The 25642-nt window shown below is 45.7% G+C and overlaps 1 protein-coding gene across 1 annotated transcript; it reads right to left on the bottom strand.

Annotated features, from left to right (window-relative positions):
* Positions 1-3459: 3459 nt before the first annotated feature.
* Positions 3460-14080, bottom strand: LOC130038868 (zinc finger protein 345-like). The gene is made up of 5 exons (XM_056130675.1): positions 13737-14080; positions 13208-13259; positions 10164-10287; positions 6505-6600; positions 3460-5131 (listed from the first exon to the last, which is right to left on the bottom strand). Exons 2-5 carry the CDS (start codon positions 13229-13231, stop codon positions 3546-3548), a joined length of 1830 nt encoding a protein of 609 aa, XP_055986650.1. The 5' UTR covers positions 13232-13259; positions 13737-14080; the 3' UTR covers positions 3460-3545.
* Between the last annotated feature and the right edge of the window lie 11562 nt (positions 14081-25642).

Below are 25642 nucleotides of genomic sequence, written 5' to 3'. Positions count from 1 at the left end.
CTGGCCCCGCGAGTCGACCACTTTGCCAGCTGCCTGGTGGTGACTGGGCTGCCACCAGCTTGCTATCACTGCAGCCAGCCAGTGTTTTTGCATTTTGGGCCACACCCAGCTGTTCTCAGGTCTTAGACCAGGCTCTGCAGTCAGGGATCACTCCTGGTGGGGCTCTGTGGACCTAACAGTGTGCCAGGGATTGGTACCCGGTTGGCCATGTGCAAGGCAAGCACCCCTACAATCTCTGGCTCCCCCCCCCCTTTTTTTGACACAACCAGCGATGCACAGGGGTTACTCTTGGCTTTGCTCTCAGGAATTACTCCTGGCGGTGCTTGGAGGACCATATGGGATGCTGGGAATTGAACCCGGGTTTGCCTTGTGCAAGGCAAATGCCCTACCCGCTGTACTATCACTCCAGCCCCCCCTGGTTTTTATTTTTATGATTCTATCTAAAGTATTTTACAAAATCTCAAATATACTGATAATCAATGATTCTTTCGAAGTATATTGGTTCTTATTCTATCACAGACACTGATCTTTTGTATTTCTTTTTTTCATGGCTTTGCTTCGTGAAGTCTTTGTTTTTTTGTTTTACTTTGGGAATGGCACACCTTGCTAGGCTTAGGGACTATATCAGGTACCAGTGATTGAACCCAGATCAAATACACGCAAGGCAAGGTCTTGTTGACCTATCTGAGCTATCTCTCCAGCCTCCTGGTTTACGAATTATTTTACTGGGAATTAGATACTCAAACTGTGTGTGTGTGTGTGTGTGTGTGTGCGCGCACGTGTGTGTGTGTGTGTGTGTGTATGTGTGTGTGAATGTGTGGTGTTTCAGCCACACCTGCTGGTGCTCAGGGCTAACTCCTGGTTTGGCACTCAGGGATCACTCCTGCTGGGCTTCCAAGGGGACCACTTTTGGTGTCAGGGATCAAACTCGAGTCACCTGAATTAAAGGCCAAGTGCTGGGGGCAGAGAGACAGTACAATGGATAGGGCCCTTGCAGTCAATCTGGGTTTGATGCCTGGTATCGCCTGGCATCCCGTATACCCCTCCCCCTCCCAAGGCACTCTCAGGAGTGATGACTGAGTGAACAGCCAGGGGTAACCCTTGACCATCACCATGTATGGGAAAGACCAAGTTCCCTACCGTTGTACTACTGGTTCCGGCCTGAGTAAGATTTTGAGTACTCCCTGCTATATACCAACCAAATTAAGCACAAGGTAAGAGTCAAAGTCTGTGGCCTAGGCAAAAATAAAAGGACTTGGGGAAAATACTTTCTCATTAAAGAATAAATGATTGTGTGTGTTAGGCAGAGGCCCATGTAGGACCTCATACTAGAGAACATTGTTTCTCTGGAAGAAAACAACATGAGAACACCCGAGGGCAAAGTGATAGGACAGTGGGGACTACCCAGGTTTGATCCACAGCATCCCATATGGTTCCCTCAGGCCTCTAGAAGTGATCCCGGAGCATAGAGGCAGGAGTAAGCCCTGAGCACCACTGGATGTGGCCCAAAACCAATGGATAAAAAAACACAATACTTGAATTCTCAGTTAGGCGATGTGGTTAATTATACCAGTCTGATCAACAAACTGGTAATATCCTATCAGTATAGCGCATGCATCTCATGCAGGGGGAGGGGAGGGAGGTAGGGAGAGACAGAGAGCGACAGAGACAGAGAAAGAAGGGGGGGAAGAGAGAGGGAGAGTGCTGCAATAGAGGCAGGCTGGGAGTGGGACCGTAGGGAAACTGGGGACATTAGTGGTGGGAAATGTATACTGGTGAAGGGAAGGGTGTTGAAACACTGTATGACTAAAACCCAATCACCAACAGTTTTGTACCTGTATATCTCACGGTGATTAAAAACACACACAAAAAATGGTTTCAGTTTGTAATATTGATTTAAAATAAAAACAGGAATAATCAGTTCAAATTATAAAGGTCTTTAAGATTAAGTAAAGTAAGTAAGTAAAGGCCCTCCCGTTGATCATCGATTTACTCGAGCGGGCCCAGTAACGTCTCCATTGGAGACTTTATTGTTACTGTGTCTGGCATATCGAATACTCTCGGTAGCTTGCCAGGCTCTCCGAGAGGGGCGGAGGAATTGAACTCGGGTCGGCCATGTTGGCTGCGTGCAAGGCAAACGCCCTACCCGCTGTGCTATCACTCCAGCCTTTAAGATTAGACAGCAATTTATGTAAAAAAAAGAACCCTAAAACTCCAGCAATAAAAATACTTAACTACAAAAACATCAAATTATTCTAAATATCTTTAAAAAATCAGTATTAGAAGTTATATGACTTACATTTACATATGGGCTGAGTGTATAAATCATTTCAGGAATTGTCAAATACTATTCAATGTAATGAGACTAGAAAACAAAAGAACTGATTTTTTTATTTCATTTTCTGCTCATATCCTGGGGTACTCAGGGATCCTGGCTTACTGCTCTGAGGTTGCTTCTCCCAGTGCTTAGGAAACCATATGCAATGCTAGGGACTGAATCTGGATCTCCTGCATGCAATGTATGCATTCTAGCCTACTGAATCATCTCTTCAGCACTGTTACTTACAAATATTTTGAAAATTGGGCTGGACAGATGGATAGGCAACTCGTACGTTTGAACCAGGTATCACATGTGGTTCCCCCAAGCCCTCCAGGTCTGATTCCTGAGAGCAGAGCCAGGTGTAAACCCTGAGCATCCAATGATGTGTCCCCCAAACAAAACAAAAATGAACATCAACAGATACACTGTGATAATGAATAAATGAAAGTTTACAAGTCATGTCAGTATCACAAAGTCATCTTTATTGCAGAGATACCAGAGCATAGTGCCCCAAACGGCAATGCTTAGGAATCAATTGTTCATTGCAGAAAAACTGCTGTAATTCACCAAAGGCATTCAACTGAAGAATGTGTGCCATGTCAGGATAAGCTTCTCAAAAGCTGAGAATAGTTGGGATATGCAGGCTGCATGTGGCAGCTTTTTTTCCAGATTTGTGCCAAGACTGTCACTAACTTAACAAATTTCTCTATATTCTTGACTTTCATAAAGTTTCTCTCCTATGTGAATTCTGAGGTGTATATGATCAGTGTACTACTGGCAGAATGCTATTGTGATTTCTGGAAGAAAGTGAAGGAAGTATTCCCCCTTACCCCCCACCCGTAGTTTCTATATTTTGTGAATTATGTGATGAAAATTTAGAAAAGTAACTTCTTGTAGAAATATTTTTTCCTTTTTTAAGTGTCATACCTGGCTGTGCTCAGGGTTTACTCCTGTCTCTGCATTCAGGGATCACTGTTGGTGGGTGTTGGGGACCATATGTGGTGCCGTGGAATGAACTCAGGTTGGCTGTGTGCAAGGGAAGCACCCTACCTGTGTACTATCGCTCTGGCTCAATTTTACTACGTGCTTGATGTCAGTTTTCTTTCTTGTGAATTCTCTGATACACAATGGGTTATGGTTAATGTAGAAAGATTCCCTATGTTCTATACCTTAATAGGGTTTCTCTTCCATATGAGTTCTAAGAGATATCTCCTCAGTTTGACCTTCATTTTTGACATTCATAGGATTTCTTTCGTGTGTGAATTCTTTGGTGTTCAATAAGGTTTGACTTCCAGATGAAAGTTTTCATACATTCTTTACATTCATAGGGTCTTTCCCCCGTGTGAATTTTCTGGTGGTCAGAGAGAGCTGACTTCCAAGAGAAAGTTTTCTTACATTCTTTACATTCATAGGGTTTCTCTCCTGTGTGGTTTCTCTGATGTTCAATGAGATGTGACCTCCAGGAGAAAGTTTTTCCACATTCTTTACACTCATAGGGTCTCTCTCCTGTGTGGATTCTCTGGTGGGCATTGAGATTTGATCTAGAGGCAAAAGTTTTCCTACATTCTTTACATTCAAAGGGTTTCTCTCCTGTGTGTATTCTCTGGTGTTCAATGAGGTTTGAACCAGATAAGAAAGTTTTCCTACATTCTTTACATTCAAAGAGTTTCTCCCCTGTGTGAATTCTCTGGTGAACAGCGAGGTATGACTTCCGGGAGTAAGTTTTCCTACATACTTTACATTCATAGGGTTTCTCTCCTGTGTGACTTCTCTGGTGTTCAGTGAGGTCTGAATTTGAAAAGTAAGTTTTGCCACATTCTTTACATTCTAAACGTTTCTCTCCTGTGTGAATTCTGTAGTGTATAGTGAGATATGCCTTTCGGGAGTAAGTTTTCCTACATACTTTACATTCATAGGGTCTCTCTCCTGTGTGAATTCTCTGGTGTTCAATGAGGTTTGAACCTGAAAAGAATGTCTTCCTACATTCTTTACATTCAAAGGGTTTCTCTCCTGTGTGAATTCTCTGGTGAACAGTGAGATATGACTTCCAGGAGTAGGTTTTCCTGCATACTTTACACTCAAAGCGTTTCTCTCCTGTGTGAATTTTCTGGTGTACATTGAGGTATGACTTTCGGGAGTAAGTTTTCCTACATATTTTACATTCAAAGGGTTTTTCTCCTGTGTGAATTCTCTGGTGTTCAATGAGGTTCGAACCTGAAAAGAATGTCTTCCTACACTCTTTACATTCAAAGCGTTTCTCTCCTGCGTGAATTCTTTGGTGGACAGCAAGGTATGACTTCCAAGAGTAAGTTTTTCTACACACTTTACATTCAAAGCGTTTTTCTCCTGCATGAATTCTGTGGTGCACAGTGAGGCAGGACTGTGGTGAGTATGTTTTCCTCCATTCTTTACATTCATAGGATTTCTCTCCTGAGTCAGTTCTCTGATGTCTAAGGGTTGAAGAATGAGGGGTTTTCTGATACTTGTAAGATTTCTCACCTGTGTATATGTTTTGATACTTAACACTAGACATTTTGTAGGGAATTTTACCGTATACATTAGATTCAGATATTTTCTCTCCTACCTCAGTTTTCTGAATGTGAGTGAGGTATGATTTCTTAATAGCATTCGCACTCTGACTTCTTGGATGATGTTCGTCCTCAAAAGCAAGGGATTTTCCAATTGAATTAAAGCCCTCAGGTTTCTCTGCAGGATGCATCTCATCAGACTTAAATAGTAGAAACTTGTTCTTAAATATATCATACACCTCCGGCAACATCCTGGAATAGTTTCCAGTACTTATAGTTGGGCCTGAAATAGGAATTGAGTTCAAATTAAATGTCTTGATAATTGTTTTCCTTAACTGATGATTTTCCACTGATTAATATATCTTACTATTTACACTCCAATCTTTCTGGTTGTTCCCAGTCCATTAATTCACAATCAAAACAACTGTTACATTTGAGACAGATGGAAAATTATGTCTAAATACTAGAAGCACAAAATATTAAAAAATAAAGATATTACAAAATTATGGTATTGATTTTGAAAATGTGATTCTTTCCCCTTATGAATTAGAATCACAAATATTATCAGTCTAGATGTCAAATCATGCTTTTTCCTTACGTTTTCACTTTTTTGGTTTTTGTTGTTAGGCCACACCCAGTGGTACTTAGGGGTTACTCCTGGCTCTACACTCAGAAATTACTCCTGGTGATGCTCGGATTAAACCAGGGTCAGCTTCGTGAAAATCAAGTGCCCTACCCACTATACTATCTTTCCAGTCCTATGTTTTTACTTTTTAATGAGAAAATGTTTAGTTAAGTTCACCTATTCTCTGGTTGAAAACTTTACAAGCGGGCCAGAGCAATAGTACAGCAGGTAGGGAGTTTGCCTTGCACACAACCGACCCGGATTCGATCCCTGACATTCCATATTGCCCCCGAAGCACTACCAAAAAAGCAAAAAAAAGAAAAAGAGAGAGAGAAAACTTTACAAGCAAGGCTTTGACCACCTAAGTTTATTACTTAATTGTAGCACCCTGTTTAATATAAGCACAATTTAAAAAAATTAAAAGATCTTGTCATACTGTTTTGCATCAACAAAAAATGGGATTAAAATCTGAGACAATTATATGATAAAACTGTATATATATATACATACATACATATATATGCATATATATATACATACATACATACACACACACATACACGCAGTTTCCATATACAGGGTTAAGTGAAACATCTAGAAACATCTAGAAATGTTTTCACTTCCCCCTGGGGTGTAATTATCTGTTGGGGCTTGGGTTTTTTTTTTGTTTTGTTTTGGTTTTGGGGCCATACCTGGTAGTGATCAGTGTCTATCAGAGAACACTGCTGGCAGGGCTCAGGAGACCAAATAAAAGGGAAATTGGGTCTCGGCAGAACTGGCCACATGCAAGACAAATCTCTGAAGCTCTTGGGATTTGTTGTGCTAAATATTTGTATTTGGGCTAAGTCCAGGAGACTCTGTAGTCAAGTTTTATCATTTAATTGCCACACTTGGAGACTGCTTAATGCTCACATGTTGTACATGCACACTGTCTGAACATGGGCAAACTGTGTGGAGAGAAGCAGCTCAGTAGGATCAACTACTTTCTGCTTTCTCTCTCTCACCTCCTAACCCAGCAGGTGCAGACTTACCTGAGATGTTCTGGGTTGGGGGTACTTTGACCATCCATGGCTCTGCTCCTTCCTGCAACCTGAAGATGACCTCAGGTTTGGTGACTCCTGAATGTCCTGTTGGAAAATAATGTGGGCCATTTTCCCAAATGCTTAATTGACACCAGTACAGGATTGTGACCTGCAGAATGTAGGGCCATCTTTTTTTGTTTTAGAACCACACCCAGTGGTGCTCAGGGCTTACTCCTGGCTCTGTACCCAGGGAACACTCCTGGCAGTGCTCAGCTACCATATGAGATCCCAGGCATTGAACCTGGGTAGGCCATGTGCAAGGCAGGCACCCTACCCACTGTACTCTCAATCTAGCCCCAAACCATCTTGAACCTTTAACTAGCAGGGGGGCTCACAAATTCTTTTTGAACAAAAATCTTAATAGTTAATAGCACTAACTTTTAAATTTTCAAATAACACATATACATATTTATATATTTCTACACTCCCCCCCCCCCCCCCCGCCGAGATTCCCAAGCATTGCTCAGGTAAGCTTTGGGGGCGATTCTTAGTGATACCTGTCCAGATGTGCAGGAAGATGATTCAAAGCACGGAAGAGCCTGGCAAGCTATACGTTGTGTATTCGATATGCCAAAACCAGTAACTACAACTGGTCTCATTCACCTGACCCTGAAGGCTTCACCGACATGGCAGCACTGAGAAGGATGAGAAAGGAGAGGCCTATAAAATCTCAAGGCCGAACTAGGCTGCCACAACGAAGGAAGACAAAAATGATCATCTGTACTTTCAATGCACGTACTCTAGCATCAGATACATCCATCGAGGACCTGATGGTACAGGCACGAATGATCAAGTACGACATCATTGGTCTGACCGAGACAAGAAGGCACGAATCTCACCATGCCGTTTTCGACACTGGAGAAGAATTGTTCCTTGGAACATGCGATAAAAGAGGTGTCAGAGGCGTAGGTGTCCTTATCAACACAAACTTGGCCAAGAGCATTGATTCATTTGAATGCCTAACAACCCGAATCGGACGTTTACATTTGAATAGATGTGGCTCACTGCCTGCAGTTTCTATCTTCGTTGTCTATGCACCAACATCTCATTATGATGAAAGAGAAATCGAGAAGTTCTACATGGAGTTGGAGAAGTTCTATAAAGAAGACCACACCTTCTACTAGATCATTGTGGGTGATTTTAATGCCAAGATAGGACCGAGAAGATCCGCTGAAGAACTTCACATTGAGATCCATGGCCTAGAATGGAACAAACAGGGTGAGAGACTGTCTGAGTTCATCATGTCGACCAAGACCATCCATGGTAACTCACAGTTCCAGAAGGCCGAATCTAAACGATGGACATGGGAGTCTCCCGGTGGACGATTCCACAACAAAATAGACCACATCATATTCAATCGATGGTTTTGCCTGACCAATGTCGCTGTTGTCCCAAAATTTCTAACGGGATCAGACCACCGTCTCCTTCGTGCAAAATTCTACTTCACAGAGCGGGGAGAAAGGGCTGCAAAGTTCAAAAAGAGAACTCCCAGAATGACCACCACCTGGGAACTCTTTGACACTATTGCGGCAACATGGGAAGATGCCATTGTTGACAACATTGGAATACGATCGACTGGTTCAGCACCTCCATGAATGTGCGAGGAACGCCAAGAGAAAGATAGCCACAAAAAAATGCCTGTCTTCAAAAACTCTTGAGCTAATTCGCCAACATGGTTTGGCGCATGCCTCAGGCAACCGCAAGCTAACGTCCGAGCTCACAAAGCAGCGCAGAGATGCGATCAAGGAAGACCTCAAAGAGAGAAGAGCAGAAGTGCTGGTAGATGCGGCAGAAGCTGGGAAAAGTATTCGTAACGCCTGCCTGTCCTTCGCCAAATACAAGACCAAGAAGACTGCCCTCCGACGTCCTGATGGATCCATCACATCCTCCAGAACAGCAATGGAGAAGATTATCCATGTCTTCTATTCAAATCTCTTCGATAGCCATGTCCACTTGCCGACATACCAAATTCCACAGGATGGATATGTCGTTCCCAACGTTCTCCCTTCTGAAATCCAACACGCCATTTCGTCGGTAAAGAAGCAAACAGCACCCGGCCCAGGCAAGGTCAGACCTGAATACCTGAAGAACCTGCTGTCAGTACTCATCAATACACTGGCTCGGCTCTTCACTCGCTACCTGTCTGAATGCAAGATTCCATCCCAGTGGAAAACCAGCAGGACCGTACTACTGTTCAAGAAGGGAGACATTCATGACATTGGCAACTATCGCCCGATCTGCCTGTTGTCTGTCATCTACAAGTTGTTCACTCGAGTCATCCTAAATAAGATTGGCAGAACACTAGATGAAGGACAACCATGCGAGCAAGCCGGGTTCCACAAAGGATTCAGCACCATAGACCATATAAATCCACGTGATAACCAAGCTCATTGAGGTTTCTAGGGAGTTCAAGATGCCGCTCTGTTTAACGTTCATTGATTTAAAGAAGGCCTTTGATTCTGTTGAGATGGAAGTGGTCATTGAAGCCCTAGCCAATCAGGGCATTCAAGCCCAATACATCAAGATCCTCTGTGAGCTGTACTGCGGATTCACTACCAGGATCTCACCATTCTACAAAGAAGTGATAGGTGATGTCAAGAGAGGGGTTCGGCAGGGTGATACCATTTCACTGAAACTCTTCAGTGCCACCCTCAAGAACATCATGCAACAACTGGAATGGGAAGGAATGGGAGTGAAGATAGATGGTTGGCAACTACACCACCTCCGCTTTGCTGATGACATTGTTTTAATAACACCAAACATCAGCCAAGCAGCACAAATGCTGGCCGACTTCGACTGTGAGTGTGGAAAGGTAGGACTACAGCTGAATCTTACGAAGACAATGTTTATGAGAAACAGCTTCGTTCCTGATGCCCCATTTGCTCTCAACGGAACGACCATCTCCGAATGCAACAGCTATGTGTACCTAGGTCGAGAAGTCAACATGACAAAAGACCTGGCACCCGAGCTGCACAGGAGGAAGAGAGCGGCTTGGAATGCCTTCAAGAACGTCGAAGAAATAGCTAAGAGGACGAAGAACCTCCGGCTCCTGGCACATCTCTTTGATTCCACTGTTCTTCCTGCATTAACATATGCCTCAGAGACCTGGGCCCTACGCAAACAGAATGAGAATGCTATTCAGGTTTCCCAAAGAAGAATAGAAAGAACTATGCTTGGAATATCATGTTTCACTCAAATGAGAGAAAGAATCCGGAGTTCCGACATTCGTCGATGATCAAGAATCAAGGATGCTGTCTCATTTGCCAAGGTGTCAAAAATCAGATGGGCTGGTCATGTAATGAGATTTAAAGACGACCGCTGGACTAGAGCTGTTACTGACTGGATTCCACAGGATGTCAAAAGACCGCGTGGCCGCCCACCTACCAGATGGTCAGACTTCTTCATCAAGATAATGAATGATCGGTTTGAGGCTCTTCATGTTCCCAGAGCGAACAGATGCCATTGGGCTACACTAGCACGCGACAGGGACAAATGGAGATGTTACTGGCGCCCGCTTGAGCAAATCGCCGACTAACGGGAAGTGATTAAATGATAAGTGAGGAAAAACATTACTTCTACTCAACAGAAACTGGAGGAGCGTCACTTACCCAATGACTCCAGATGACTGTAAGTCTCCAGCATCACATCCCGGTACAGGGTCCTCTGTTCATCATCAAGATGCTGCCACTCTTCCCAGGTGAAGTCCACAGCCACATCCTCAAAAAACACCATCTGGGAGTCGAAGAAACAGTACAGTGGGGAGGATATTTACCAATGTGGCCAACCTGGGTTTCATCTCCGCCATCCCATAGGGTCCCTTGAGCACCAGAAGAGATGCCTGAGTGCAGAGCCAGGCGTAATCCCTGAGTAGGAACACCCACCTCTCAGTCACCCATCTGTTATAACAGAACATATCTCTTTTATTCAAGGCAATAGCTCTAGCTAAAAGAACAGGAAGAGTAGGGGAGTGATGAAATCCAGTAGGGCGGTGTTTGCCTTGCACACTGCCAATCCAAGTTCGATTGCCTGCATGCCATATGGTGCCCTAAGCACCACCAGGAGTAATTCATGAGTGCAGAGTCAGAAGTAACTGATCATGATCAGGTGTGGTCCCCCCAAAACAAAAACAAAAAAAGAACAAGGAGATTGGTGGCTTACTTTACTTTCATTTTATCTTATTTAGTTTGGGTCTTGACCACATCCAGTGTTGCTCAGGGGCTACTGAAATGAAGAAGTGACACCCGGGGTAGTGCTTGGGTGGTGGTGGGGGGGGGGGTTCATCCTGCATGTAAAGCACAGGCTCCAGGCTTCGTTCTCACTCCCAGCCCCATATCTTTATCTCTTAAAAAAAAGTTTTTATTAAATCACCGTGAGATACACAGTTACAAAGTTGTCCTTGGTTGGATTTCAGTCATACATGTTCCAACATCTGTCCCTTCACCATTGTGTATTAAAACACCATCAATGTCCCTAGTTTCCCTCCTTCCACCCTCCCCCCGCCCCAACCCTAGCCTGCCTTTATGGCAGGGACTTTTCTTTCCTCTCTCTTTCCTTTTGGTCATTTTGGCTTGTAGTACAAGTACTATAAGGTTATCATTTATATAGTACATTTACACAATGGAATACTACATAGCCACCAGAAGAATGAAGTCATAAAATATGCTTATAAATGGATGGACATGGAGAGTATCGTGCTGAGTGAAATGAGTCAGAAGGAGAGGACAGTTATATCTTTATATTTTATAGGATGCTCCATACCAGGTGCTCTATATTACACAGGAAGGGCTACTGCAGGAGAAAATTTCCATATCCTGGGCCAGAAAGGAGGAACAAATGGTCCATATGTAGGTAACTGGACTAAATCCCCAGAACTGGTCACATGAGCTAGGAATAGCCCCTGAACACTGCCAGATGTGACTCAAAGTTAAAAAATTTCTTCAATTTAAAAAATTTTTCCTGTGCTAGAGCAATAGTACAGTAGGGAGGGCATTTGCCTTATATGTGGCTGACCCAGGTTCGATCCCCAGCATCCCAGAGAGTCCTCCGAGCACTCCCAGGAATAATTCCTGAGTGCAGAGCAAGGAGTTACCTCTGAGCATCGCTGGGTGTTGCCCAAAAACCAAAATAAAAAATCTTTACCTGTTAAATTTATTATCCATGAAAGTAGTACTACACATTCCCTTTTAAATTATATCTTGTCCTTGTTGGTATGAAGAAATGAACGAACTCAGGGTCCAGAGTGACAGTAGGGCATTCACTTTGCACACAGCTGATCTGGGTTGGCTCCCAAGCTCTAGCACTGTATGATGTGGCCCCCCCAAACAAAAACAACCAAAACCAAATGGATGAAGTGCATTCTCCATCAGAGAGCAGCTGATAATGTGGCCAAGATGTAAGTATCAAATGATGTCTATATGCCGGGGGTGTGGGGGAGGTTAGATATTTTTAAAAAATCACTGTCCCTTCTGCTCAACTGTTGGTGGGAGCCTAAAATAAAGCCAGTGCATCGGGCTTTTATGGAAGCAAAGTTTCATGGCTCGTAAGAACGTCTCCTCCTTCCTTCTGCATTTGGGGCAGGGAAACAAATGTGTGTCTTTTGGATGCAGCATCAGAAAGTCCAGAGACTGAGTGTTGAAAGAAAATAAATGGATACACATGATAACCTTTTAGTATCTGTACTGCAAATCATAATGCTCAAAAGGGAAAGGGGAGAGGCAGGGGGAAAGGGGGAAAAGTGCCTGCCACAGAGGCGGGGGATGGGGTGGGAGAGAAACCGGGTGGTGGGACATGTACACTGGTGAAGGGACAGGAAGGGTGCTGGAATACCGTATGACAGAAACCAAATCATGAACAACTTTGCAACTGTGTATCTCACTGTAATTCAATTAAAAATAAATAGTAAATAAATTAGAAAAGAAAAGAAAATAAAGAAAAGAAAGTCCAGGGGTCACTGACGCTCAGGCTAGGTAACTCTTGAAATCATATGACCTTGCTTCTACCCTCCAGGCCTTCTTTACCTGCAGGTGCAGAGTCCCTTGAAGTAGAAATTTCATTTTACCTTTTTATTATAGACCCAGCCCCAGGGCTCCAGAGCTGTGACCTGAGGTTCTGAGGTGGGGGGCATGTGACAGTAGGGACTCAGACTCAGGGCCTCACACTCTGGGCATGTTACCACCAGAGCACTTATTTATTTTTTAAAAAATTTTTAAATTTGTCTTCTTGGGTCACACCCAGTGATGCTCAGGGGTTACTCCTCGCTCTGTACTCAAAGAACACTCCTGGCGGTACTCAGGGAGCCATACTGGATACTGGGGATCGAACCTGGATTAGCTACATGCAAGGCAAACTCCCTACCTGCTGTGCTATCACTCCAGTCCCTTATCTCTAGTTTTGAGTTTGAAATTCTGAACTTTTGGGCCAGGGAGAGAGTCCAATGGGATAGAGCACTTTGACTGGGCCAACGAGAGCATCCAATGGGACGGAGCACTTGATTTATATCAAGTGCAGGAGGTCCTGGTTCATTCCTGAAGCTACCTCGGTGCCCCCAGACTCTGCTGAGGAGCAAACTCAGAAACTGGAGTCAGGGAAAGCCCCTGACTCCCGCCCTCCAAAAAACAATGACTATATAACAGGTGCTCATAAAACTACTCACCAAAGATTGATCCATTTCTTTCATTATTTCGCCCTTAGAGACACGGAAGGTTCTGCAAGAAAAAAACAGGGACAGATTCTGCAAGAAAGAAACAGGGGCAGTCGGTGAATAGGGGGAAGAAAGGGCTCTCTGCACATTAGTCAGGAGAAACTGAGAGGAAGAATTCTGTGGGAGGCTCTTGTCCATCCAGCGAAGGAGTATGGTCAGCATATGGCTCAGTGCTAAAGTGTATGACTTGTAGGTATGAGATCTGGACCCAGGGAAGGGGCGAAGTCACTGCCTTGGGTAGTTGACTTGGGTTTGATCCCTGGCATCCCACAGGGTCCTCAAGCACCACCAGGAGTGATCCCTGAGTGCAGAAAATAACCCCTAAACATAGTTGGATGTGTAACGCCCCCCCTCAAAAAAAAAAACCCACTGAGTCCTGCCAGGGGTGATTACTGAGCACAGAGCCAGAAATAAGCCCTGAGCACTGCTGGGTGTAGCCTAAAAAAGAAATAAAACAAACAAGAAGAATAGGCAGCTTCACCTGTAGTGAGTTTTCTCTCCTGAGGCCCTCCGATTCGCAGCAGTGCTGGAGGCTCCCCTGCACCTCAGCCTGGCTCAGCTCTCCTGGGGTGTTGGTCTATGTGCTCAGGAATCACTCAGTGGCCAGCTTGGGGCACCACATGTGTTGCTGGGGATTGAACCTGGGCCAGCCGTGTGCAAGGCAAATGCTTTACCCACTGTACTGTTGCTCCAGCCTGGGCTGTCGATCTAAACTTCCAATATCACCAGACTCTGCTGACTGCTGGAGGGGCCAGCCACCCGCTGTCCTCTGCTGAGGGCAGTAGCATCAATCACTGCGAAGTGGAGCTTCCTTCTACCTGTGATTCTCTTGGCTCTGCTCCGAAGCACGAGGGTTCAGGTGCTGTGGTCACCTCCCGGGGGGTGGGGGGTGGGGGGGGAATTCTTCAATTCCCGGGACAGCTCCAAAGAGGCCTCTGCTCCAAAGAGAACAGAAAGTCACTGACAGTCAAATAACCCTCAAGACCTCCAGGACCCTGGCCCTGGAAACTAACCTGTCCCAGCCACGCAGAGGGCAGGGATGTTTTGGGAGGCCACAAGGATACACTTCACCAGAAGAGAGCCCAGAAAATCTCGCCATATCCACAGTATAAGCTAAGACTCACAGGCTCTGCACACAGTGCTCCCCAGGTCACCTCTGAAGTCACTAAATTTCTCCTTAAATTTTTTTTGTTTTTTTTTTTAGGTTTTGGGGCCACACTGGCAATGCTCAGGGGTTACTTCTGGGTCTGTGTTCAGGGATTCTCATAGTAGTGTTCTTGGGGGACCATATGAGATGCTGGGGATTGAACTTGAGTCAGCTGTATGTAAGGCAAATACCCTCTCTGGAGCAATAGCACAGCGTTTGCCTTGCATGTGGCTGACCCAGGTTCGATTCCCAGTATCCCATATGGTCCCCCAAACCCGCAGGAGTGATTCCTGAGTTCAAAGCCAGGAGTTACCCCTGAGCACCACCGGGTGTCACCCAAGTAAAGTAAAGTAAAGTAAAGGCCCTCCCGTTGATCATCGATTTGCTCGAGCGGGCCCAGTAACGTCTCCATTGGAGACTTTGTTGTTACTGTGTCTGGCATATCGAATACTCTCGGTAGCTTGCCGGGCTCTCCGAAAGGGGCGGAGGAATCAAACTCGGGTCGGCCATGTTGGCTGCGTGCAAGGCAGACGCCCTACCCGCTGTGCTATCGCTCCAGCCAAAAAAGGTAAAAATGAAAAAAAATGTTTTTAAATGTCAAGAACAGGGGCCAGAGAGAGAGTTCAATTGATAGGGTGCTTGTGATTTCTGGTACCCCCTACAGCTCCCTGCACATCTCTAAAATGAGCACGTTAAAGACTGGGAAGAATATAGCAGGGAGAGCGTTGGCCTTGCATGCAGCACGAGTGACTTATTTGTCTCATTCTGCTCCCCTCTTGGTTGTGTGCTGGGCTCCCCCTAAGAGTGTTTCCCCCTCCCCTCAGATCTCTCCACCCATCTTCTTTATGCCCCCAAGTGTCCTGCTGCATCTTCACTGTCACCTCTGCCCTCATCTTCCCTCACTACCACCCCCTGCCTTCTGTCCCCACCAGAGCTTCTCCTTCAGCCTCATCCCTGCCCCACACCCCCTCCTCATCTTTCTGCCCCCCATTCCCTATGGCCACAAGTGCTGGTGCATTGGGAGAAACAGCTCCATTTGTGTAAGCCTAAGAGAAGTGAAAAGATCAAGGAGACTCAAAATTCCACTGAGTTCAGTGGCTCCTTGGCACTCTCACTGACCTGCTTCTATCACTACCACCACCTCAAACATGGTGCCTCTGCCAGCATTTGCCTTAGAGCATATACCAGTCTCTAGTGAGTCTCTAAGAACCGCAAATTATACAGTCAACCAAAAATACAATGCCATCACCCAGGAGTGTTACCCTTACTGAGATGCCCACACTACCCTGTTTATCAACAAGACTGCCCAGCACTAGCTGACCTTTCTTTAGACTAAAGATCAACAGTCTTGATGCTGGAGTTATAGTACAGTGGGGAAGGTGCTTGCCTTGCCCCCAGATTGGATCCCTGGCACTCAATATGGGCACTCAAGCATGGCCAGGAGTAGTTCCTGAGTACAGAGTGAGGAGAAACCTCTGAACATTGGTGGTGTGGCCCAAAATCTAAAAAAGTAAAATAAAATGAAATATCAACAGTCTTAACACATAGATCAACAAAGCAACAGAAGACTTTCTCTTCCCCAAAATGTGCCAACCCACAACAGATAACTGAATGCTTATTAAGGGATCGTTCATTATACCTTTTCTAAAGCATGCAATTGCTATTTTAAATTCTAAAGAAATCTATTCATGACTGGTTAAAGAAACTTTCGTACATTTACACAATGGAGTACTATGTAGCTGTTAGAAAAGATGAAGTCATGAAATTTACATACAAGTGGTACTACATGGAAAGTATCATGTTAAGCGAAATGAGTCAGAAAGAGCAGGATAGACACAGAAAGATTGCATTCATCTGGGGAACATAAAGTAACAAAATGGGAGACTAACACCCAGGAGTGGCCGAGATTAGTACCAGGAATTTTGCTCCATGACTTGGAGGCCAACCACACATGCTAGGGGAAAAGGAAGCTCAGATAGAGAAGGGAGCACCAAATAAAGGGTGTTGGGAGGATCCTCCCAGGATGGGAGAAGCATGCCGAAAGTAGACTATAGACCAAACATGATTGCCACTCAATGCCTCTCTTGCAAACCACAGAACCCAAGAGAGAGAGAGAGAGAGAGAGAGAGAGAGAGAGAGAGAGACAACAAAAGGGAAAGGGAATGCCCTGCCAAAGAGGCAGGGTGGGATGAGGGGGATGGGGGGTGGGAGGGATACTGGGACCCGTGGTGGTGGAAAATGGGCACTGGTGGAGGGATGGGTACTTCATCACTGTATAACTGAAACCCAAGCACAAAAATCTGTAAGTCTATAACTGTACCTCATGGTGTTTCACTAATAAAAAAATAATAAATAAAAAAAAAGAAATCTGTTCAGGGGATAGAGTGTTACTACAGTAGATAGGGCATTTGTTTTGCATGCAATCGACCTGGATTTGATCCTAAGCCCCCCACAAGGACCTCAGCTCTGACAGGAGTGATCATTGAGTGCAGAACTAGGAGTATGCCCTGAGCACAAATGGGTGTGACCCCAAAACTAAAAATAAAATAAATTTGTTTAAGCTTACCTTTAAGGTTCTTTGTGGTGCTAGGGATCAAACTCATGGCCTTAAACATGCAATTATTCTACCCTGGCTTCTTGCTTTTAAATTCTTTCCTTACAGGCTGGAGAGAGAGTTCTCCAATCACTTCCAGGAGTAATCTACTGGATGTGTCTCAAAAGCAAACATAGTAATTAATTCACAAATTATTTTTCTCTTTTGTCTTTATTTTTATTGAATCACTTTGTGATATAGTTACAAAGTTGCTCCTGATTGAGTTGCAGTCATACAATGTTCCAATACCATTCTCTTCACCAGTGCACATTTCCTACCACTAATCTCCCTAGTTTCCTCCCACCCTACCCCAGCCTACCTTTATTGCAGATTCTCTCTCTCTCCCCCTCCCTCTCTCATTTTCCTTTTAGGAAACGTGGTTTGCAATACTGTTACTGAAGGGTACCATGCATATCATTTTACTCCTTTTGGCACAATATATAAATACTATTTCTTTTTTTAAATAATAGCAATTATTTTAAAACAATTCTTATTTTCAGACATGTTATAAAATACAAACAACTTTACAAGAACTGTCTTGTCAACAGTGATCATTTCCGAGCATCATTGTCATTGTGGTCCCTTTTCTCTCCCAACTGCACTCCCACTCTCCCTTGGTGGCATACTTTTTCCATGAACGGGTTCTCCTGACCCTTGTTTCTACAGTCTTTGGGTACTCACATATTATTATTTTTTATATATTCCTGAAATGAGTGCAATAGTTGTATAATACATAAAAATCTCTGCTGCACAAATAAACTGGAAATAGTCAGGGACCTCCACTCTCAGTCCCAGTTCTGCCTGGACCAGTATCTCCTGGGTTTTTTTTGTTTGTTTAGTTTTGTCTCTGTGGGCCACTCCTGGCAATGCTCAGACTTTACTCCTGGTTTCGCACTCAGTTATCACCTCTGGAGGGGCTCGGGGCCCTTTTGGAGTTTTCACGGATCGATCTAAGCTCAAGCAGGCGCCCTGCCCAAGGACCACAGCTGCGGCCCTGGACATAGGTCCCGCATCCCAGCTCCCTCCTTGCACCGCGCTTACGTTCCCCGGCTCCACCTCCCCTGCCGCTGCGCTCCGGGCTCAGGGCCTCCCTTCACACTCACGTCCGCATTCACATTCCTCCACGCACCTTCTCTTCAAGCGATCGCACGTCCGGGGACCCTAGTCCACCAGTTCGCGACACCTGCAGCGACACAGACTACACGGTCTCCAGCGTCGGGGACTTCCGGGCACGAAATTATGTGGGCGGGGCCGCACATGCGCAGAACACTTTTTCTGTCTCGAGCTCGCTCTCTCGCGCTCTCTCTCTCTCTCTCTCTCTCTCTCTCTCTCTCTCTCTCTATCTCACTCTCTCTGTCTTTCTCTCTCTCTCTCTCTCTTCCCCCAATCCCCCACGGAAAGTCAGCGCAAGAAAACTACATTTCCCACAAGACTCTGCGCCCGCCTATCGGGGAAATGGGTGGTGTGTAAAGAAAACTACATTTCCCACAAGCCTTGTTGGATCAGAAACTAGAGACGTGTAAGAGAGACTACCTGTCCCACAATCCTCTGCGACAGCAGATCAATAATTTAGAGGCGTGTAAGGGAGATTACATTTCCCACAAGCCTCAGCTCCAGTCTGTCTGGAAATTAGTGATGTGTAAGAGAGACCACATTTCCCACAAATTTCTGCGCTAGCGCTTCTGTACCATACTTTTTTTTTCCTGCTATATTTTTTCCAAGCAATTCCGATCGAAAATAACGTCCTAATTTATTTTCAGAAATTTTATAAACTGGGGGCCGGAGCCATAGCACAGTGGGTAGGACGTTTGCCTTGCATGCGGCGGACCTGGGTTTGATCCCGGCATCCCATATGGTCCCGCGAGCACCGCAAGGAGTAATTCCTGAGTGCAGAGCCAGGAGTAACCCCTGAGCATCGCTGGGTGTGACACAAAAAGTTAAATAAAAAAATCAATTTATAAACTACCATTTATTGAATACAAAAACAAGTTTGCATGCTAAAATCCACAGCATTATTTTATAAATTTTTAGATGAAGATTATTTTAATCACTTGATCACTTGACTTCCTGTTAACCATCGATTTGCTCAAGCGGGCGCCAGTAACGTCTCCATTTGTCCCTGTGGTGTACTAGTGTAGCCCAGTGGTATCTGTTCGCTCTAGGAACAGGAAGAGCCTCAAATCGATCGTTCATGATCTTGATGAAGAAGTCTAACCATCTGGTAGGTGGGCAGCCACGCGGTCTTTTGGCATCCCGTGGAATCCAGTCAGTAACAGCTCTAGTCCAGCGGTCGTCTTTAAATCTCATTACATGACCAGCCCATCTGATTTTTGACACCTTGGCAATCAGGGTCCCTGATTCTTGATCATCCATGGAGGTCGGAACTCTGGATTCTTTCTCTCTTTTGAGTGAAACATGATATTCCAAGCATAGCTCTATCAATTCCTCTTTGGGAGACCAGAATAGCGTTCTCATCCTGTTTGCGTAGGGCCCAGATCTCTGAGGCGTATGTTAATGCAGGGAGAACAGTGGAATCAAAGAGATGTGCCTGGAGCCAGAGGTTCTTCATCCTTTTGGCTATTTCTTTGACGCTCTTGAAGGCGTTCCAAGCTGCTCTCTTCCTCCTGCGCAGCTCGGGTGCCAGGTCATTTGTCATATTGACTTCTCGACCTAGGTACTCATAGCTGTTGCATTCAGAGACGGTTGTTCCGTTGGGAACGAAGGGGGCATCAGGAACGAAGCTGTTTCTCATAAACATTGTCTTCGTAAGATTCAGCTGTAGTCCAACCTTTCCACACTCACGGTCGAAGTCGGCCAGCATTTGTGCTGCTTGGCTGATGTTTGGTGTTATTAAAACAATGTCATCAGCAAAGCGCAGGTGGTGTAGTTGCCGACCATCTATCTTCACTCCCATTCCTTCCCATTCCAATCGTCGCATGATGTTCTTGAGGGTGGCACTGAAGAGTTTCGGTGAAATGGTATCACCCTGCCGAACCCCTCTCTTGACATCAACGATTACTTCTTTGTAGAATGGTGAGATCCTGGTAGTGAATCCGCAATACAGCTCACGGAGGATCTTGATGTATTGAGCTTGAATGCCCTGACTGGCTAGGGCTTCAATGACCACTTCCATCTCAACAGAATCAAAGGCCTTCTTTAAATCAATGAAGGTTAGACAGAGTGGCATCTTGAACTCCCGAGAAACCTCAATGAGCTTGGTTATCGTGTAGATATGGTCGATGGTGCTGAATCCTTTGCGGAACCCGGCTTGCTCGCATGGTTTTCCTTCATCTAGTGTTCTGCCAATCCTATGTAGGATGACTCGAGTGAACAACTTGTAGATGACAGACAATAGGCAGATTGGGCGATAGTTGCCAATGTCATGGATGTCTCCCTTCTTGAACAGTAGTACAGTCCTGCTGGTTTTCCATTGGTACGGAACCTTGAATTCAGACTAGCGTGTGAAGAGCCGAGCCAGCATATTGATGAGTACTGACGGCAGGTTCTTCAGGTGTTCAGGTCTGACCTTGTCTGGGCCGGGTGCTGTTTGTTTCTTTACTGACGAAATGGCGTGTCGGATTTCAGAAGGTAGAACGTTGGGAATGACATATCCATCCTGTGGAATTTGGTATGTTGGCAAGTGGACATGGCTATCGAAGAGATTTGAGTAGAGGTCATGAATAATCTTCTCCATTGCCCTGCTGGAAGATGTGATAGATCCTTCAGGACGTCGGAGGGCAGTCATCTTGGTCTTGTAGTTGGCGAAGGACAGGCGGGCGTTACGAATACTTTTCCCGGCTTCTGCTGCATCTACCAGCACTTCTGCTCTTCTCTCTTTGAGGTCTTCCTTGATCGCATCTCTGCACTGCTTTGCGAGCTCGGACATTCGCTTGCGGTTGCCTGAGGCATGTGCCAAACCATGTTGGCAAATAAGCTCAAGAGTTTTCGAAGACAGGCGTTTTTTTGTGGCTATCTCTCTGTTGGCGTTCCTCGCACAATCATGGAGGTGCTGAACTAGTCGATCGTATTCCTCGTCAATGTTGTCAACAATGGCATCTTACCATGTTGCCGCAATAGTGCCAAAGAGCTCCCAGTTGGTGGTCGTTCTGGGAGTTCTCTTTTTAAACTTTGCAGCCCTTTCTCCCCGCTCTGTGAAGTAGAATTTTGCACGAAGAAGATGGTGGTCCGACCCTGTTTGGAATTTTGGGACAACAGCGACATCGGTCAGGCAAAACCATCGATTGAATATGATGTGGTCTATTTCGTTATGGAATTGTCCACCGGGAGACTCCCATGTCCAACGTTTAGATTCTGCCTTCTGGAACTGTGAGTTACCATGGATGGTCTTGGTCGACTTGATGAACTCAGACAGCCTCTTACCCTGTTCGTTCCATTCTAGGCCATGGGTCCCTATGTGAAGTTCGTCGGCTGATCTTCTCGGTCCTATCTTGGCATTAAAATCACCCACAGTGATCTTGTAGAAGGTGTGGTCTTCTTTATAGAACTTCTCCAGCTCCATTTAGAACTTGTCAATTTCTCTTTCATCATAATGAGATGTTGGTGCGTAGACAACAGAGATAGAGACTGCCGGCAGTCAGCCACATCTGTTGAAATGTAAATGTCTGATTCGGGTTGTTAGGCATTTGAATGAATCAATGCTCATCGCCAAGTTTGTGTTGACAAGGACACCAACGCCTCTGACACCTCTTTTATTGCATGTTCCGAGGAACAATTCTTTTCCAGTGTCGAAAATGGCATGATGAGATTGGTGTGTTCTTGTCTTGGTCAGACCAATGATGTCATACTTGATCTTTCGCGCTTGTACCATCAGGTCCTCGATGGATGTATCTGATGCTAGCGTATGTGCATTGAAAGTACAGACGATCATTTTTGTCTTCCTTCATTGTGGCAGCCTAGTTCGGCCTTGAGGCGGTTTCCGGGGCCGAGATCTCCAAGCCTATTCGGAGTTGGGCCAAGCATCCTCCACCCAGATCCTCCAAATTCCAGTAGGCAGGGGTCACACCCACCAACTGGCCCCCTGGCGCCATGTAATCGCATCAACGGCCAAGACTCAGAGACTATAAAAACCAGCTCCCGGAAGAGAACAGTGCAGTCTCCTGCCCCTGCGCCTGACTGTTCTCGCTCGCCGGGACCCCTTGGAGGGGAGCGGGTTGAGCTTTCCTCCCCACCACGACCAGGGCTCCAGCAGCCAAAGACCTCCAGGACCAGCCACCACCATGCTGAGACCACTCTCCACACACATGAAGGTACTGGCAGAGGGACAAAATCACGCGGGTTCCAGGGCCGAGATCTCCAAGCCTACCCTATCAAATATGGTACAGCAATTCCGGAAGATGGGTATTTAGTGTCTTATAATGTGTTGCGCGGGTTTGGAAAGCGTCCTGGAGTGTGGTGGCGGCTGGGTAGTGTTGGTAGTGTCGGTAGTGGAGGTCTGCCAGTGAGGTATTTATCTGGTCCTGGTAGGGGTAAGGTGGGTCTTCTGTGCGCAATCCAATCCCTGGGTCTCTGGTGATTGGTGGAAGCAGACAGGGCAGGGTAGGGTGGGGCTCCTGATTTTAGTCCCTTCCTCACCTGTGGTTGGTGGGACACTACCTCCACTACCCAGCTGCCGCCACGGAGACTCAGCATAGTCTCTATCAAAACCCTGGCTGCGTTTGTTCCCTCTTAAACTGAGAGATGATCCTTCAATTCATCAAGATAGTCTGGGAACCCAGTAGGGTCACTGCATCTTGAAAAAAACATTAACGATCACAGATGTTTACATGGCTCAATTTTCCAAAAAACTACTATTTCTTTAGTAATGATAAATTATTAATTTGCTGCACTATTATATTGTTGATACAAAATTAATAATGTTTCACACTATGATTTTCTTTTCTTTCCAACAGTATCATGCTGTTGCTGAGTCCAACATGCATCAGTTGCTGACAGCAATTGAGTTTCTTGTGTAAATTTCTTTCACTTTGGTTCGTTCATTGATTTAAAGAAGGCCTTTGATTCTGTTGAGACGGAAGCGGTCATTGAAGCCCTAGCCAATCAGGGCATTCAAGCCCAATACATCAGGATCCTCCGTGAGCTCTATTGCGGATTCACTACCAGGATCTCACCATTCTACAAAGAAGTGATCGTTGATGTCAAGAGAGGGGTGCAGCAGGGTGATACCATTTCACCGAAACTCTTCAGTGCCACCCTCAAGAACATCATGCGACGACTGGAATGGGAAGGAATGGGAGTGAAGATAGATGGTCGGCAACTACACCACCTCTGCTTTGCTGATGACATTGTTTTAATAACACCAAACATCAGCCAAGCGGCACAAATGCTGGCCGACTTTGACCGTGAGTGTGGAAAGGTAGGACTACAGCTGAATCTTATGAAGACAATGTTTATGAAAAACAGCCTTGTTCCTGACGCCCTATTCGCTCTCAATGGAACGACCATCTCTGAATGCAACAGCTATGTGTACCTAGGTCGAGAGGTCAACATGACAAATGACCTGGCACCCGAGCTGCGCAGGAGGAAGAGAGCGACTTGGAACGCCTTCAAGAACGTCGAAGAAATAGCTAAGAGGACGAAGAACCTCTGGCTCCGGGCACATCTCTTTGATTCCACTGTTCTTCCTGCATTAACATATGCCTCAGAGACCTGGGCCCTATGCAAACAAGATGAGAACGCTATTCAGGTCTCCCAAAGAAGAATAGAAAGAGCTATGCTTGGAATATCACGTTTCACTCAAATGAGAGAACGAATCCGGAGTTCTGACATCCGTCGACGATCAAGGATCAGGGACGCTGTCTCATTTGCCAAGGTGTCGAAAATCAGATGGGCTGGTCACGTAATGAGATTTAAAGACGACCGTTGGACTAGAGCTGTTACTGATTGGATTCCACGGGATGTCAAGAGACCGCGTGGCCGCCCACCTACCAGATGGTCAGACTTCTTCGTCAAGATCATGAACGATCGGTTTGAGGCCCTTCATGTTCCCGGAGCGAACAGATGCCATTGGGCTACACTAGCACGCGACAGGGACAAATGGAGACGTTACTGGCGCCCGCTCGAGCAAATCGACAACTAACGGGAAGTGGGACTGTCCAGATTATTATTAGGTTAGATTTGTCCATTCACATTATCACCGATTCACGCATCATCATTAGGAAGGATCTTGAATGGATTTATTTAGAGATGTGCTTAACCCATTACATTTCACTGGGAACTTCCCTATTTTCTCAGTTTCTCTCCCTTGAAGTTTTCTTTGAGAACTGAAGATTCTGATCTTTGTTCAAGGGAGAATAACTCTTCCTAGGGAAATTCATGTAGCAGTCTGCACTTGGTCCTAGAAGTTTCCATTTTATTCCAGTTACATCACACATATTTCTTAGCACTTGCAGTATTTCCAGAAAGGGAGACAGGAACGGTATACCCCAAGGAACTTAAAAATTCTCTAACATAGTTCAGCACAAAGGACACATTATTTATTTAAAATTATGATTAATGGTTTTTAAATCATGGTATTTCATTTTGACTTTAACTTTCTCATTCCTTGAGGTCAGTTGCTTCCTTCATATGAGTTCTGTAATAATTCTAAAGAGTCAGATGTGCATAGCACAGTATTGTGAACATCTTCAAATCAGAAAACCACTTCTTATTTCTGGTTCAACAGTACGGAAAAGTTGACTGATAATCTGCAAACTGAAAATGCGTCCTATGCATTTTTAGAAGTTGTCAAAAACAGAGTTTGGAGAAATAATTTCCTGACTCCACTAGACATGTCCTTTCATCTACTGAGCCTCAGGGTGCAGATCCAGGCTTTGCAGTGGATGGAACCTGGGCACGCGTGTCTAGTCTTGCCACTGAAGCCACATGTCTCTTAAAGAACACTGAAGCCGCGAGTCTCTTAGGGAACCCTGTGCTAGAGTGCGGCGGCTATGGCTATTCCTCTCCTGAGCTCATTTCGGTGGTCTGACTGTCCTGCCCAGCGTGGTGACTCCCCAAAGGTGCGAGCACATACAAGAGCAGCTCTGTGCTCCACCCTGACCATGGGTCTCCGGAGAGTCGGTGGCTTCCTCCCTGCACAGAGCTCGGCAGGCAGTGTGACATGGAGCGGGTGCAGAGCCTGGGGTCTGCAGGCTCTGAGAACGTGGCTGCTTGCAGAACGGTGCTCCAGACGCGAATCTTCCAGGAACCGTGCATTGTCCACCCTCGTCCTGTCCTCATCCTCCTGCCTGCATACTGGTAACACAACCCAGGTCTCAGTTCCATTGGCTGTCGGGTGACTAGGGCAGCCAGTCACCCACTGTTCCGTCCGTACAAGTCTCCGCCCACCTGGCTGGACTTGGAACATTCCCTGGGGACGCGGTAGGATGCCTTGGTCGCTTCTGAGTCTGCTCTTGGCGCCTCTGGCCTGGCCGAGGCGTGGGCAGATGAGTGCGGGGAGTGGAGGGACCCGAGTACCGGGAGATGCAGACAAGTATCGCCAGGAATCACGCTCAGATCTACACGAGAGCCTGGACATCCCGGCCCCCGAGTGTCCCATGCCAGTGTCCAGAGGGTGTGAGAAGTCTCCTTGGCGCCCAGGGCGGGAGCAGCCGCTGGGACTTTGACCCGGTTTATGCTTCCGGCGGGATTA

The sequence above is a fragment of the Sorex fumeus genome, unplaced genomic scaffold (assembly GCF_029834395.1).
Source record: "Sorex fumeus unplaced genomic scaffold, SorFum_2.1 ptg000081l, whole genome shotgun sequence".
Taxonomy (NCBI): Eukaryota; Metazoa; Chordata; class Mammalia; order Eulipotyphla; family Soricidae; genus Sorex; species Sorex fumeus.
The sequence above is the reverse complement of the archived record's forward strand: the minus strand, read 5'-3'. Positions and strand labels throughout refer to the sequence as shown.

What these genes read in the sequence shown, in the direction of transcription:
- LOC130038868 (XM_056130675.1), bottom strand. Translation starts at nt 13,231, where the DNA reads ATGAAAGAAATGGATCAATCTTTG. An exon ending in AAGAAATGGATCAATCTTTG is followed by an intron (nt 10,288 to 13,207) that starts GTGAGTAGTTTT and finishes TTCGACTCCCAG; the next exon opens with ATGGTGTTTTTTGAGGATGT. An exon ending in CAGTCATCTGGAGTCATTGG is followed by an intron (nt 6,601 to 10,163) that starts GTAAGTGACGCT and finishes ATTTTCCAACAG; the next exon opens with GACATTCAGGAGTCACCAAA.